At 62.1% G+C, this 11788-nt stretch overlaps 6 protein-coding genes across 6 annotated transcripts, besides 16 other annotated features; all 6 read right to left on the minus strand.

Annotated features, from left to right (window-relative positions):
• Positions 1-73: a microsatellite.
• Positions 74-141: 68 nt separating this feature from the next.
• Positions 142-174: a microsatellite.
• A 198-nt stretch (positions 175-372) lies between these two features.
• Positions 373-433: a sequence feature (A-rich).
• Positions 434-467: 34 nt separating this feature from the next.
• Positions 468-1028, minus strand: Tco025E_07477 (amino acid transporter; the record flags this gene model as incomplete). The annotated part of the gene is made up of 1 exon (XM_029374342.1): positions 468-1028. The coding sequence occupies one exon, from the start codon at positions 1026-1028 to the stop codon at positions 468-470; it is 561 nt and encodes a 186-aa protein (XP_029225554.1).
• Positions 1029-1263: 235 nt separating this feature from the next.
• On the minus strand, positions 1264-1959 carry Tco025E_07478 (amino acid transporter; the record flags this gene model as incomplete). The annotated part of the gene is made up of 1 exon (XM_029374343.1): positions 1264-1959. The coding sequence occupies one exon, from the start codon at positions 1957-1959 to the stop codon at positions 1264-1266; it is 696 nt and encodes a 231-aa protein (XP_029225555.1).
• Positions 1960-2013: 54 nt separating this feature from the next.
• Positions 2014-2070: a sequence feature (GA-rich).
• A 38-nt stretch (positions 2071-2108) lies between these two features.
• Positions 2109-2146: a microsatellite.
• A 77-nt stretch (positions 2147-2223) lies between these two features.
• Tco025E_07479 (uncharacterized protein) lies at positions 2224-2802 on the minus strand (the record flags this gene model as incomplete). Its single annotated transcript, XM_029374344.1, has 1 exon — positions 2224-2802. The coding sequence occupies one exon, from the start codon at positions 2800-2802 to the stop codon at positions 2224-2226; it is 579 nt and encodes a 192-aa protein (XP_029225556.1).
• A 1184-nt stretch (positions 2803-3986) lies between these two features.
• Positions 3987-4022: a microsatellite.
• Positions 4023-4035: 13 nt separating this feature from the next.
• Tco025E_07480 (hypersensitive-induced response protein 1-like) lies at positions 4036-4878 on the minus strand (the record flags this gene model as incomplete). The annotated part of the gene is made up of 1 exon (XM_029374345.1): positions 4036-4878. One exon carries the CDS (start codon positions 4876-4878, stop codon positions 4036-4038), a length of 843 nt encoding a protein of 280 aa, XP_029225557.1.
• An 80-nt stretch (positions 4879-4958) lies between these two features.
• Positions 4959-5002: a sequence feature (GA-rich).
• Positions 5003-5338: 336 nt separating this feature from the next.
• Positions 5339-5407: a microsatellite.
• Positions 5408-5488: 81 nt separating this feature from the next.
• Positions 5489-5644: a microsatellite.
• A 150-nt stretch (positions 5645-5794) lies between these two features.
• Positions 5795-8503, minus strand: Tco025E_07481 (uncharacterized protein; the record flags this gene model as incomplete). Its single annotated transcript, XM_029374346.1, has 1 exon — positions 5795-8503. The coding sequence occupies one exon, from the start codon at positions 8501-8503 to the stop codon at positions 5795-5797; it is 2709 nt and encodes a 902-aa protein (XP_029225558.1).
• A 5-nt stretch (positions 8504-8508) lies between these two features.
• Positions 8509-8545: a microsatellite.
• Positions 8546-8733: 188 nt separating this feature from the next.
• Positions 8734-8802: a sequence feature (GA-rich).
• A 121-nt stretch (positions 8803-8923) lies between these two features.
• On the minus strand, positions 8924-10450 carry Tco025E_07482 (putative dihydrouridine synthase (Dus); the record flags this gene model as incomplete). The annotated part of the gene is made up of 1 exon (XM_029374347.1): positions 8924-10450. One exon carries the CDS (start codon positions 10448-10450, stop codon positions 8924-8926), a length of 1527 nt encoding a protein of 508 aa, XP_029225559.1.
• A 189-nt stretch (positions 10451-10639) lies between these two features.
• Positions 10640-10689: a microsatellite.
• A 456-nt stretch (positions 10690-11145) lies between these two features.
• Positions 11146-11192: a sequence feature (GA-rich).
• A 120-nt stretch (positions 11193-11312) lies between these two features.
• Positions 11313-11329: a microsatellite.
• Positions 11330-11539: 210 nt separating this feature from the next.
• Positions 11540-11571: a microsatellite.
• A 63-nt stretch (positions 11572-11634) lies between these two features.
• Positions 11635-11683: a microsatellite.
• Positions 11684-11788: the final 105 nt, after the last annotated feature.

Here is an 11788-nt window from a genome sequence, read left to right on the forward strand (position 1 = left end):
ACACACACACAGTGCGAGAGACACACACACAGTGCGAGAGACACACACACAGTGCGAGAGACACACACACACAGTGCGAGAGGCACACAGGGAGAGAGAGACACGCACAGAGTTCATTTCCATCAGCTGCTGCGCACGCGCACAAAAAAAGAAAAGAAACAAAGAAACAATCAATTAACGAAACCAGCGCACAGAAACAAATACGCACGTGCGGCAAGGCATGCATGCAAACACACTCATGCAGTACGGCACGGGCTTGCCTCCAGAGCCGTCGGCGCGCGACGCTTCTTTGCCCTCCCCACGTCCTCGTCAACGCGCCCAACTACCGGCCTTTACAATTAAATTTATCTTTTGTACTGATGCGTTTTGGAGAAGAAAAAAAGAAAAAGAAAAACAAACAACAACAACAACAACAACTAAACAATCATAAAAAGTTATTTATGCACCCCGTGCTGTTGTCTCTCTCGCTATCCCACGATGGTGGCGTGGATGGTGGCGCCCGTGCCAAAGACAATTCCAACCACCCCTGCAATCAGCATCACGTACGTGCAGACGTAGTTGAAGGTGCCCACGTTCTTCCACGTCCACTCACCCGAGTACATGACAAACAACGCCGGGAGCAGAAAGCCAAGGGATCCGCCGGTGATGGAGCCCGCAAAGCCAAGCACAATTTGAATTTTCGGGATGAACAGGCCGAAGATCAGCATGAGGACCGAAAGAAAGGTCACGGCAAGGATGTGCTTCCAGTAGGGTATCTTGTCCACGTCCCACCCGAGGCCGTGATAGATGGCATTGCGGCAGGCCATGAAGAGCAAGGCGTAGGAGGCGCACAGCTTGGAGAGCACACCAATGTACGCCACCAACACCTCGGGCTCGTCGAGTGGGCGGTACATGAGCAGGATGGAGCCGTCCACATCCTTGCCGAAGTCCATGTAGCCGAAGAAGGAGGTCATGGCGTAGAGCAGGAAGCACAGCGTCATACCGATGCCGGCGGCGAGTGTGAAACGCGGGAGCGTGGGGTTCTTCATATCCCAGTACACCTCGAACGCATTAATTTGGCAAACGTAGGCGAAAAGAAAGACGCCGAGGCCCTCAATTGCCTTGTTGCCGCTGTTGAAGAGCACCACGTTGGCGTCGTCGTCCTTGCCCACGCTGATGTGGTGGACGTTGTCCTGCAGCCCGTGCGTGCAGGAGTGCACCACGATCACCACGACGAAGTAGATGATGAAGGAGACAGCGAAGGTGGAAAAGTAGCGGAGCGAGTCAATGTGCTTCGGGATCACCAGCGGCATCATCGCGCAGAGCCACACCACAATCGTCAAGCAGGCGGTTTCCGTTCGTTTCCTTCAGGAACTGCGGCGCGCTGTTGCTGTTCTTCAAGATGTTCTTAAAGATGTCTCCGACGCTGATCACGTACGCGACGCAGCCGCTGAGCCCGTGGAAGACGCGCACACACGCGACAAACAAGGCGAACCAGCGGCCCATCAGCGCCACCGCGATGCCCTCGAAGTTGCTGATCTGCGTTCGCTGCGCCGCCACGCCGAGGGCATACATCGAGTAGATGGTCAGGAACGTGATGACGGCGAGGTACAAGACGGCCATCACAAGCCCACTGCTGTTCGCGGCCAGGGGCAGGCCGAGGATGCCGGCCCCGATCGACGACGACGCGAGGTTGAAGGCGCTCGCGAGGACTCCGCCGGGCGGAAGGACGACGTTCACACACGCGTTCACCTTCGCAAGGAAGCCTGTGGGAGCCGGTGCCTCGCCCTCCGGCAGCGCATTCCCGTCGTCCTTCTTCACGCTGCCATTCTCGTAGGGGCTGGCGTCCTGCAGCGGGGAGGTGCCGTCGTCATCGGGGTGTGCGGTGGCATCGGGGGCTCTGACGTCATTGTGGTGTGGGGAAGTCAGCGGGTGCACGGCGCCAGGCGCCCTCTCCTCACTGTCACTCCCGCGCATCATACTGCTTCGCTTTCCAGAGGCTTTAGGTTACTGCAGTGGTGAAAAGAAGCAGTGGAGCAGGGGGAGATAGAGGGATAGAGAGAGAGAGAGACAACGAGGGCGGGGGAGAGAACGAGGGTCCTCAGGCAGGCAGTGGCAATGTCTCTTTCTGTGTCTGTGTGTCACTGTGTGTGTGTGTGTGTGTGTGGCGGGGCACAGGGAGAGAGATGAGTACAGCGGACCACACCGCCCAAGCGGAGCTCAATCCGGCCAATTGGCGCCGAATTATTTCTTGGCTCCCATGCCGGCCGCGTGTGCCGTGCATACCGCACCCAGTGACCCAACGCCACAGTCTTGCTCTTCCGTGTTGTTCTCGGACCCGGAAGTGGGGGGGCGTTCCAGGTACTCGGCGGTGCCGTAGCGAAAGGCAGAGTCCTCCTCAGCGTAAGATGTCTGCCGCGGCTGATAAGGATTTGTTCTAGGTGTCTCCTCCTGCTCAACGAAAGACGCGGCGCTACGGCGTCGCGCGGCACTTGTGGCGGTGGCGAGCGGGATTCCAGTGAGGGGGCTTCCTGCGGCGAAGCCGTTGTTGCCGGCCGCGGGCTCCGCATTCGGAACCGACGCGGTGGCGGCCTGGAGGAGCTCCGAGTAGAACAGCAGGTACAGGGAGTGCTGCCGTATCTCCTCAAGACGGTGGAGCCTCCGCTGGTGCTCCTCGTGCTCTCGCCGGCGAAGCAGGACCGCGCGGCGCCGCTCGCGCCGTCGCCGGATGTAGTAGATGCAGCAGCAGTAGCTGAGCAGGAGCAGCATCAGCACAACGAGCACCACGGAGAACATCACCTGCCTCCATGGGTCTGATTGCATTTTGTTGGCCTACGCACGCAGTCGGGCGTTGCCGGCGCTTGCGTGTGTGTGTGCGTGTGCGGCAGCGGTGCACCGCCGTGGCTCTCGCCGAAGACCACACCCGCAGAGACAGACAGAAAGGCAGAGGGAGAAGAAGAAAACAAAAATGAAAAGGGCAAAAAAATATAAAATAAAAAAAGGAACTCAGAGGGGCGTGAGTAACCGCCAGGTGGCGGTGCTGCGGCCGCAGCCACTCCGAGCCCCGTCCGTTAGCGCGACGCCACGCGGGCGTGAGGCACGCGTCACACGGAGGGCCGAAAACTGCCACGGCCGTTCGCGGCACACGTCGGTGCGGCAGAAATGCACGCAAGTTCCAGCGTGCGGCGGAGACATCTTCCTCCCCTGTTGAGTACCACACGCACACACACGTTACGCACACGCAAGAGTCCTCGTGCTGTGGGGGGCGCCATGTGAAGCGCCACGCCGTGCGAAGTGCAGGTAGCGGCCCCCGCCTCACGCTGCCCTTCACCCCGCCGGGCTCCGCGCACTCCGTTCCCCCTCCCCTCCCCGCCCCTCTCCGTGAGCGCCACAAACACGCCCACAGGGCGAGGCAGCGGACGGCCTCAAAAGCCGGTCAGGTCTACATTCTGTTGCAGCGCTGCCCCTCCCACCGCCTTGTCACAGTTCAGCGGCCGCGCAAAAGAAGAGAGAAGCAGCAGCGCAGGTGGAGGCGTGTGCGTTGAGAGACTTGCACCACGCCCCGGCCATCGTGGCTGCGGGGATGACACCACACGCTTGGGGAAAGGGGAGGCGGGGAAGGAGGAGGCTCAGAATAGCCGCTGACGAAAACAAATAGAGGGAAAAGGAGGGAAAAAGGAAACAAATAAAGAAAGAGCGACGCACCGGTCCGAATGTGTATTACCCTCCTGCACACGCACACAGACGCAGCTAATCACTTTCGTCGCCGCTGCTGCCGTCGACGGCCGTGACGAGGTGCAGCAGCGGGACGGTGGATGGTACGCACGAAAAAAATAGGGGCAGGAGGAAAAGTGAAACAAAACCAAGGCGATGGGGGCGGGAGTTGCGCGCCGCAGTTCCCACGCGCATCTTCTGCAGGGGTGTGCGGGTGGGTTGGTGCGGCACAAGAAAGGCAGAGGGCGGGGGCACCCGGCCGCCGCTGTCCCGTCCCCTGTGGTTGTGCCTACTTTTTTTTTTTTTCGTTCCTTTCGTCTTTTTTTTTTCATTTGGCGACGTTTACCGCATTGTCTGCGCCACGCCGCTTCGCAGCTCCTTCGAGAAGGACTGCAGCCCACTCGCCCCCTCGATGAAGAGGAGGCTGCCGCAGCTGTTCTCCGTCACGTTCTTCATCGTGTCGTAGTACTGGTTGATCATGAGCAGGTTGAGCACGTCCTCGTTGTTCAGCCCGGGCACGTCCTGCCGCATCTCCGCAACGGACTTTCGCAGGCCCGCCACGATGGCCTTCCGCTGCTCCGCCAGCCCCATCCCCGCCAGCCGCCGCGACTCACAGATCGCCTCCGCCGCCCGCACGCGCTGCATTTTTGTTGTCTCCGCCTCATCCACGGCGGCCACGCGGAGCCGCTGGTTCTTCTGAATGCTGTTGATCGCCTCCGTGATGGCGCCGCCGGGGTCGATCTCCGTGATGAGCGCGGAGACGATGTCCCAGCCGTAGCTCTCGATGACGGCGTCCGTCTCGCCCTTCAGCTGCTGCGAGATGGTGCCCCGCTCGATGAAGAGGGCGTCCAGGTTGTAGAGCGGGATCTTCGCCTCCACGGAGTTCTCCACGTAGCTCTGGATGACGGCAGCCGGGCTTTCCACGCCGTAGAAGGCGGCGGACTCCCGGCCGGGGATCACCTGCACCTGCACCGTCAGCCGGATGTTCACAAACACGTTGTCCTTCGTCTTGGAGCGGATGAGGATGTGGTGCTCCCGCAGCCGCAGGGAAAGCGTCCCGGCCTTGCGCGTCCACGGGAGGAGGCAGTGGCAGCCGGGCCCCGCGGTCGCGAGGAAACTGCCGCAGCTCTCCAGCAGCGCCACCTCCGACTGCGCCACGGTGGTGCAGCAGAGGCACTGACCCATCTTCCCGCCGCGCCCCCGAACACCCTGAGGCCCGCTCCTTTTTTCCTTTTGTTTTGTTCCTTTGCGCCGGTGAGCCTGGCAAGGCAAAAAGAAGAAAAGGAGGAAAAGCAAAGGAAAAGGAAAAACAGAAAAAAAAAAAAGACAGTTGCAAGAGGGACAGGGGGGGGGGAACAAACACAAGCAGCGACGCCCACGAGGTGGCGCGCGGGGCCCCTCCTCAGCCCCCCCTCCCGACGCTCGGAGTGGGGAGGGCGCAACGCCACGCTTGCGAGAGACAAAAACACAAACAAAAAAAAATGGGGGCGGGCGGGGCGGAGGCGGCCCCCACGCGCCTACAACACCACCGGCAGCGCGAAACGGAAAAAAAAGAAGAAGAAAAGACGAGGAGGCGACGACGGCGACGTCACCTCCGCCGCTGGGCGCATTGCGCGCGCCCTACCTACGCGGGGGACCTGAGAAGGCAGACAACAAAACAACAACAAACGCAAACACGACCGCAACAGCGCACAGCTAACACACGCAAAAGAAAAGAAGAAAAGAACTTCGGAAAGAAGAACTAAAAAAGCATTTACACACACGAAAAAAATTTGATTTTCAGAAAACACAGCCCATATTACATATATATATATATATGTCCATATCCATATCCATTTCTATGTGTGTGTATATATATATACATATATATATACCTAGATGTGTTTATATTCTGTATCGTGTATGGACTTACACACAGGTGCATTGTATATGTATATATATATATATATATTAGGTAGTGACCGGTGCGCCGTCAGCACTCGATCATGCATGGATATATACGCACATAGACAAACACACGTTTGAAGGCTATAGTGCAGAATATGACAGGATCTGGGGGGACGCGTGCGTCGGGGGTATTTCGCTGCCACTGGATGAATATCTACCGGGGACGCTCCACAGGACGCCTTGGGCAGTACTCCACGGCCCGGATCGGGCGCAGGTGCGGCGGCACGGCAACCGCCTCTGACGTCGCGCGTGGTCCCTCACCGGTGGGCGCTTGTCCGTGCGAATCTGCATTCTCCCCTGTAGCTGCTGCTGCTACCGTCGCTGCCTCTCCGCCCCCTTGTTGTTGTTCCTGTTGTGTTTCGTCTGCCGTCTCCACCACAACGTCCCGCGCGCTGCGGGCGGTTTGGGTCCGAATGAAGTCCCGGCCTCCGCGGACGACGCTGACGGCAAAGCTGAGGAGCATCAGGTAGAGCACCGCGCCAATGGAGGGGGAGGCCTCCCAGTTCCACGCCACACTGCTGGTGCGGTATACGAAGAGCTTCAGCAGGTAGCCGAGGCAGAGGGCCTGCCCAAGGCCGATCACGTACACCGCCACGACCTTCGCCGTGTTTCGCCGCGTCCAAAACTCCGGCAGGACCTGAAACTCCTGCACGTACGCCTCGGTTTCCTCCCGCACGTGCCACCGGCTGTAGACGAGGGCGAAGGAGAAGGTGGCGAGGAGGGTGAGCATAAAGTACCCAAACAGGGTGAGTATGATGCCGTCCAGGTTGAACATCGTCGCGTAGGAGACGCTGCGCCATGGGGCCTGACAGGAGATGCTCCCCAGCGTGTTGCGCAGGAGCACCGAGAGGGCGGCGAACAGGACAACGGTGGAAACGGCGAGCGTGATGGCAAGCAAAAAATGGCGCGAGCTTTGCCACAGCAGCGTGCGTCGCCGAATGGGGATGCTGAAGGGCTTTTTGCAGATCTCGCAGCGATTGACGTTGCGAATGTTGCGCTTCGCACTCTCTAGGCGCCAGCGGTCCAGGCAGGTGCGGTGCACCCATCGCACGGAGCCGGTGCACTCGCACGCCGAGACGAGCTTCTCCTCCTCCGCCCCGTCACGGCAGATGCGACAGACGTTCTCCTCCTCCTCCTCCTCCTCCTTGTACAGAAAGACACGGGCCCCACCGGATGCACGCTTGCGGTGGTTACTGCTGCCGCCGGCGGCCAGCCCGTCCACCGAGTCCACCGGCGCCTCGGCGGCCGCGTGCACGTGCACCACGCAGGGCGCCGCTGTTTCCAACATCTCTCGCGGGCCCACGGCGGCGGCGGCGGCGGCGCCCTTCTCCCTGGCGCCCGGAGGGTACTGCGCGACGGACGCCGCCAGACGGGCGTTCGCGGGCGACGACGCCTCACCGTCTACCTGCTGCTTGGCCTCCAGCTCCCCAGAGCTCTGCAGCAGTTTCCGCTTCTCCTCCTCGGTGTGCTTCTGCCTGAGGCTGGCATCCACGTCGTCGTCGTCGCCGCCGCCGCCGCCGCCTTCTGCTTCCACGGCAGCTGCCGCTGTCGTTGGTGCCAGCGTTGGCACCGGATGAGGCGGTGGCTGTCGCACATGCACTGCGACTGGCCCATGCCGCTCCGCCTCACCCTGACAACCACCGCCGCCAGAGTTGTTGCCGTTGTTGTTGTTGTTGTTGTTGGACGTACTGCTATGAGCTTTACTATTAGTAGTGCTATTGCTCCCGCCGCTGGGGCCGGGGCTCACATCGGCAGCTGCAAATGCTTCCTGCTGGGCCTGCCGCTGAAACGGCGGCGGCGGCGGCGGCGGCGGCGGCGGCGGGCCGTGGAACATGCTCGGCAGCCGCTCTGCCTCCTCCATGAGGCGACGGTGCCGCTCCTCCAGCCGCCGCTGGCGCTCCCGGGCGCGTCGTTTGCGGTAGGCCCCCCACAGCACCGTGCCGCAGCCCACCGCCGCCTTGATGAGGGCGTCCCGCAGGATGCACGGCAGGAACCACATCCAGCTGATGACGTCAATGTCGGTGAGGTAGCCGGGGATCAGGTCAATGCGCCACAGCACAAACGGCCCCGTCAGCAGCAGAAAGGCAAGCGGCAGGCCAAGCGCAAACACGTTTTGCACCCGCGCCATCTCCGCAGCGGGCCTCTGCGTAAAAAACAGACGCATCTGACAGGTGTAGTTGTAGAGCGGCAGCGTGTAGCCGTGGCGGGCGCTGACGATGAAGTAGTACTGCGTTGCCTCCCGCGTCGGCTCCACGCGCAGCATCACCGTCGGCAGCAGGTCGCAAAAGGCACTGCTGTCGAGGATGGTCGCCATGGAGTTCCAAAAGGTCGCCCAGGCGCTTGGCGGCGTGCTTTGCTGCCGCGGCGGCTCCTCCCTGTTGCCGCCCGCCGCTTCCTCGTCCGCATCCTTCACCTGCACCTCCACATTGACGTAAAGGCCAAAGCAGTTCGACGACGGGACGCTGTTGTCGTAGCGGTTGTCCAGCAGCTGGGCCACGATGCTGACCACGTTGTCCGCCTCGCCGGTGAACTCCAGCTGATGCCGGCTGCCCGCCTCCACCGTGACGGGAACCACGCTGTTCATCGAGGCGACGCGGTAGCTGTACTCCTGCATCCGCCCCAGCTCCTGCACCGGCGCCGTCCGCGATTGCTGCGGTGGCTGCTGCTGCACCGGCGCCGCCGCCGCCACCACCGCGGAGCTCGCGGGGGTCGCGGTGAGGGTGCCGAAGGCAACGGGCGGCCGCCACGGGCTGCGCGGCGCCGCCTCGCCGTGGCTCTGCTCCGTCAACGCCGCCTCGCCGCGCGCCAGGAGCGACAGCAGCGCGAGGGCGAGGGCGAGGGCAACGCAACAGCCCCGCCCCATAAATCTTTTTTTATTCGTTTTTTTTTCCTTTTTTTTCTTGTTGCGCGCCCGTGCTTCGCTACTCCCTATTTTTTTCCCTTTTGTTTCCTTTTGCTCGCTCGCCCGCGCTGGCGCTCTTGCGTGTTCCTTCGCTTGCCGCCCTTACCTGCCGCCCAGGGTGAGGTGAAGGCGCGTCTCTGTTCCTTTTGCCCCTTCCACTTCACGCAGTGCGCACCCCGCACACAGACAACAAGAGAGAGAGAGAAGCGAAGTGGAGAAGCGAAAAAGAGAAGAGAGAGGCGAGAAGAAAGAGGGAGAAGCGGGGACTTCACTGCATGTCGACGGAGCTGCCACGGCACAGTCGGCGCGGCGGCCGTCGTGCGACGCCTCCGCAGCCCGGCGAGGGGGTGGGAGGCGCCTCCCACTCGTTTACCCGCCGCGTTAGTCGAAGTCGATGCCAAACACCTCGTCCTCCGCGAAGGCGTCGGGTGGCGCCGCAGCTGCCGCGTTCCTCGTCGGCGCGGCATCGCCGCAGCCGCCCTGCTGGCGCGCCTCCGCCCGCTTCGGCTGCGGCCCCTCCACGCCGCAGGAGACCTCCGCCGCGTACAGCCGCCGCAGGTGCTCGCCGAGCGCGGCCATGGCGGCGGTGAAGAAGTCCGAACTCTCGCCGGCCGCTGCCGCCTCCGCCGCTGCGCCGTCCGCGCCGCTCTCGTCGCTGCCGGGGGCGGCGCCGCGGCCGCTGCAGCTGAAGCTCGTGAGCCACGCATGCAGTGCCGGGTGCATCTCGTAGCTGTGGAAGAGCATCTTGAAGAGGTGCGCCTTGACGAAGCCGACGTCGACGGGGTAGCGCTGCACCAGCTGCAGGTACGCCTGCGCCGCACGAACGGCGCCCAGCCGCGCCTCACGGCACTCGGCGAAGCATCGCCCGTTGCGCACCGGGTGGGGCGGCGCAGAGAAGAGGCGCGGATCCCACAGCAGCGGCTCCGCGCACATGTAGCCCTCACACCCCGTCGCCGACAGGTGCCGCAGCACATCCGCAAACGTCAAGACGTTGCCGTTCCCAATGACCGGAATGGACCCGCGCAGGTGGTCACGCACGCGACGTATCTTCGAAATGTCTGCAAGCGCCCGCGTGTTGTGCCGCGTGCGGCCGTGCACGCAGAGCACCGCGATGCCGGTGTCGCGCAGCATCTCCGCGTACTTCAGCGTCAGGGCTTCGTCGTCAAACACGCGCATCTTCGCCGTCACCGGCACCCGCAGCTCCACGGCGAGGCAGTGCAGGATGTTGTGCACAAGCTCCCAGTCCTCCATGAGAAAGGAGCCGTAGTGGCCGCGGCGGGCGATGCCTTGCGGGCAGCCAAAGTTGATGTCAACGGCCTCGCAGTGGTCCTCCACATACCGCGCCGCCGCGAGCAGGGTGTCGGGGTCATTCCCGCAGAACTGCACAAAAAGCGGGTGGTCCTTCGCCTCCTCAATGCCCACCGCCGCCTCGGCGCCTGCGCCGCCCGCGGGTGTGGCGCGGTGCGGCGTCGTGGAGAAGTAGCGTGCGCGGTACTGGGCGCTCTGGGCGAAGCTCCTGGCGTGCAGCATTGGACTGTACGCCAGCGTCGCCCCGTAGCGGCGGCAGAGCATGCGGAAGGGCAGTTCGCTCTGGTCCACCATCGGCCCCACCACGTACATCGGCCGGCGCCGCGGCGGCGCGCGAGGGCGTTGCTCCGCGCTTAACGCCGCCCCCGCATCGCCCACGCCATCGTGTGCGTCGCCGCCGCCGTCGTTCTTCTCGGCAGAGGGGGCGCAGACGATGTGGTCCCAAAAGTCCCACGGCGACTGCGGTTTCCGCTTGGGGTCAATATGTTGAATGCTCGCGTCGCGGGTGCCGTTGCAGTAGGGGCACGTCGCGCTGCGAAACGGCTCCCCGCGCCGCACCAGCTCGCGGTACTTCCCCAGCAGCGCCTCATTGTACGCCATGCTGCCTGCGTGTGGCCTGCGTTGCTGCGGCGCAGCCACAGTGATTGAGGGGCAGTGGGGGGAGGGGGGGGGGCGAGAAAAAAACAGGGGTTGAGAGGAGGAGTGGGGAGGGGCGTCCGTCACGGCCACCGCCGCGGTCACGGGCGGCTGGCGGCGCCGGCAGCCGCACAGTTAGGCGGGGGGCGGTAGCAAACACACCCACACACACACACACGCAGAGAGAGAGAGACAGAGACACAGCAGAAAAAAAAAGTGGGGATTAAAGGTGGGGGAAAGGGGTCAAGAAGGAAAGAAAGAAAAACCAAACCAAAATAAAATGCGTGCCTCCTCCTAAGCCCATACGTATGCCTCTATTTGTGTGTACACTATAATATACTATACGGCGCTTTCCAGGGGGGGTGGGGTCCCGCACGCACGCACACGCATGGAAGTATCGGGCGCCCGTGCGCATGCCTGGGAGCCTCCCGCAGGAGCAGACGCACGTAAACCCGCATCCCACCACACACCTCCTCCCTCCCCCTCCCCCGCAACGCCGCGGTGCATTTCACACGGGCCCCTCACACACAACACGCCGGGCACTCAAAGACTAATATAAATGAGAAAGAGAGGCTGCGTGTTAATATATATTTATCCAGCCCCTCCTTCGCTCTTCACCGCCCGGTTAAAGTTAAACTTACACATTCCACACACAAAACAGAAGAGAGAGAGAGAGAGAGAGATGGAGGGAGAAGGAATGAAAGAGGAAGTCATGCGTGGGAGTGTCGCTGCCAACGCGCTAACGGCCTCTATTTGCGTCCCCGACAAAGTGCCAGGAAAAGCTTTACTCCCCATTCCACGCTCACCCCCTCCGCCTTGCCCCCCCCTCTCTCTCTCTCTCTCACGCACGCACACAAACACACCGACGCAAAGACTACTTCCAGCGGGTCCCTCTTTCCCTTCGCCGCCGCCGCGCCGTCCCCCCACCGCACGGACAGATAAGGACGGGGACGTAGCCCCTGCTCCACGCGGAATGCGTGCATGGGCCGACCACACGTGCGGCGGCGGGTAGCTTGATGGCGTGGCAACAGGGACGCACCGCAGTGCACCGCGACAACACACACACACACAAACCCACAAACCCAAAGGAAAAAAAAAGAACGAGGGTGGAGAGACGAAGGCCATCAAGTGCCTGGTCGTACGCATAACCGCCCCCCCCCCCCCACCCACCCACACACCCACCCACGCACACACACAGAGAGGCGTACGGCAGGGAGAATAAAACAGACTCAACGATCAAACAACACGCCTAGAAAACTAAAGAACTAGAAACATAAAAAGATATGAATCAACAAAAATAAT

Source organism: Trypanosoma conorhini (assembly GCF_003719485.1).
Source record: "Trypanosoma conorhini strain 025E chromosome Unknown Tco_14.4_contig_00580, whole genome shotgun sequence".
NCBI classification, from domain to species: Eukaryota; Euglenozoa; class Kinetoplastea; order Trypanosomatida; family Trypanosomatidae; genus Trypanosoma; species Trypanosoma conorhini.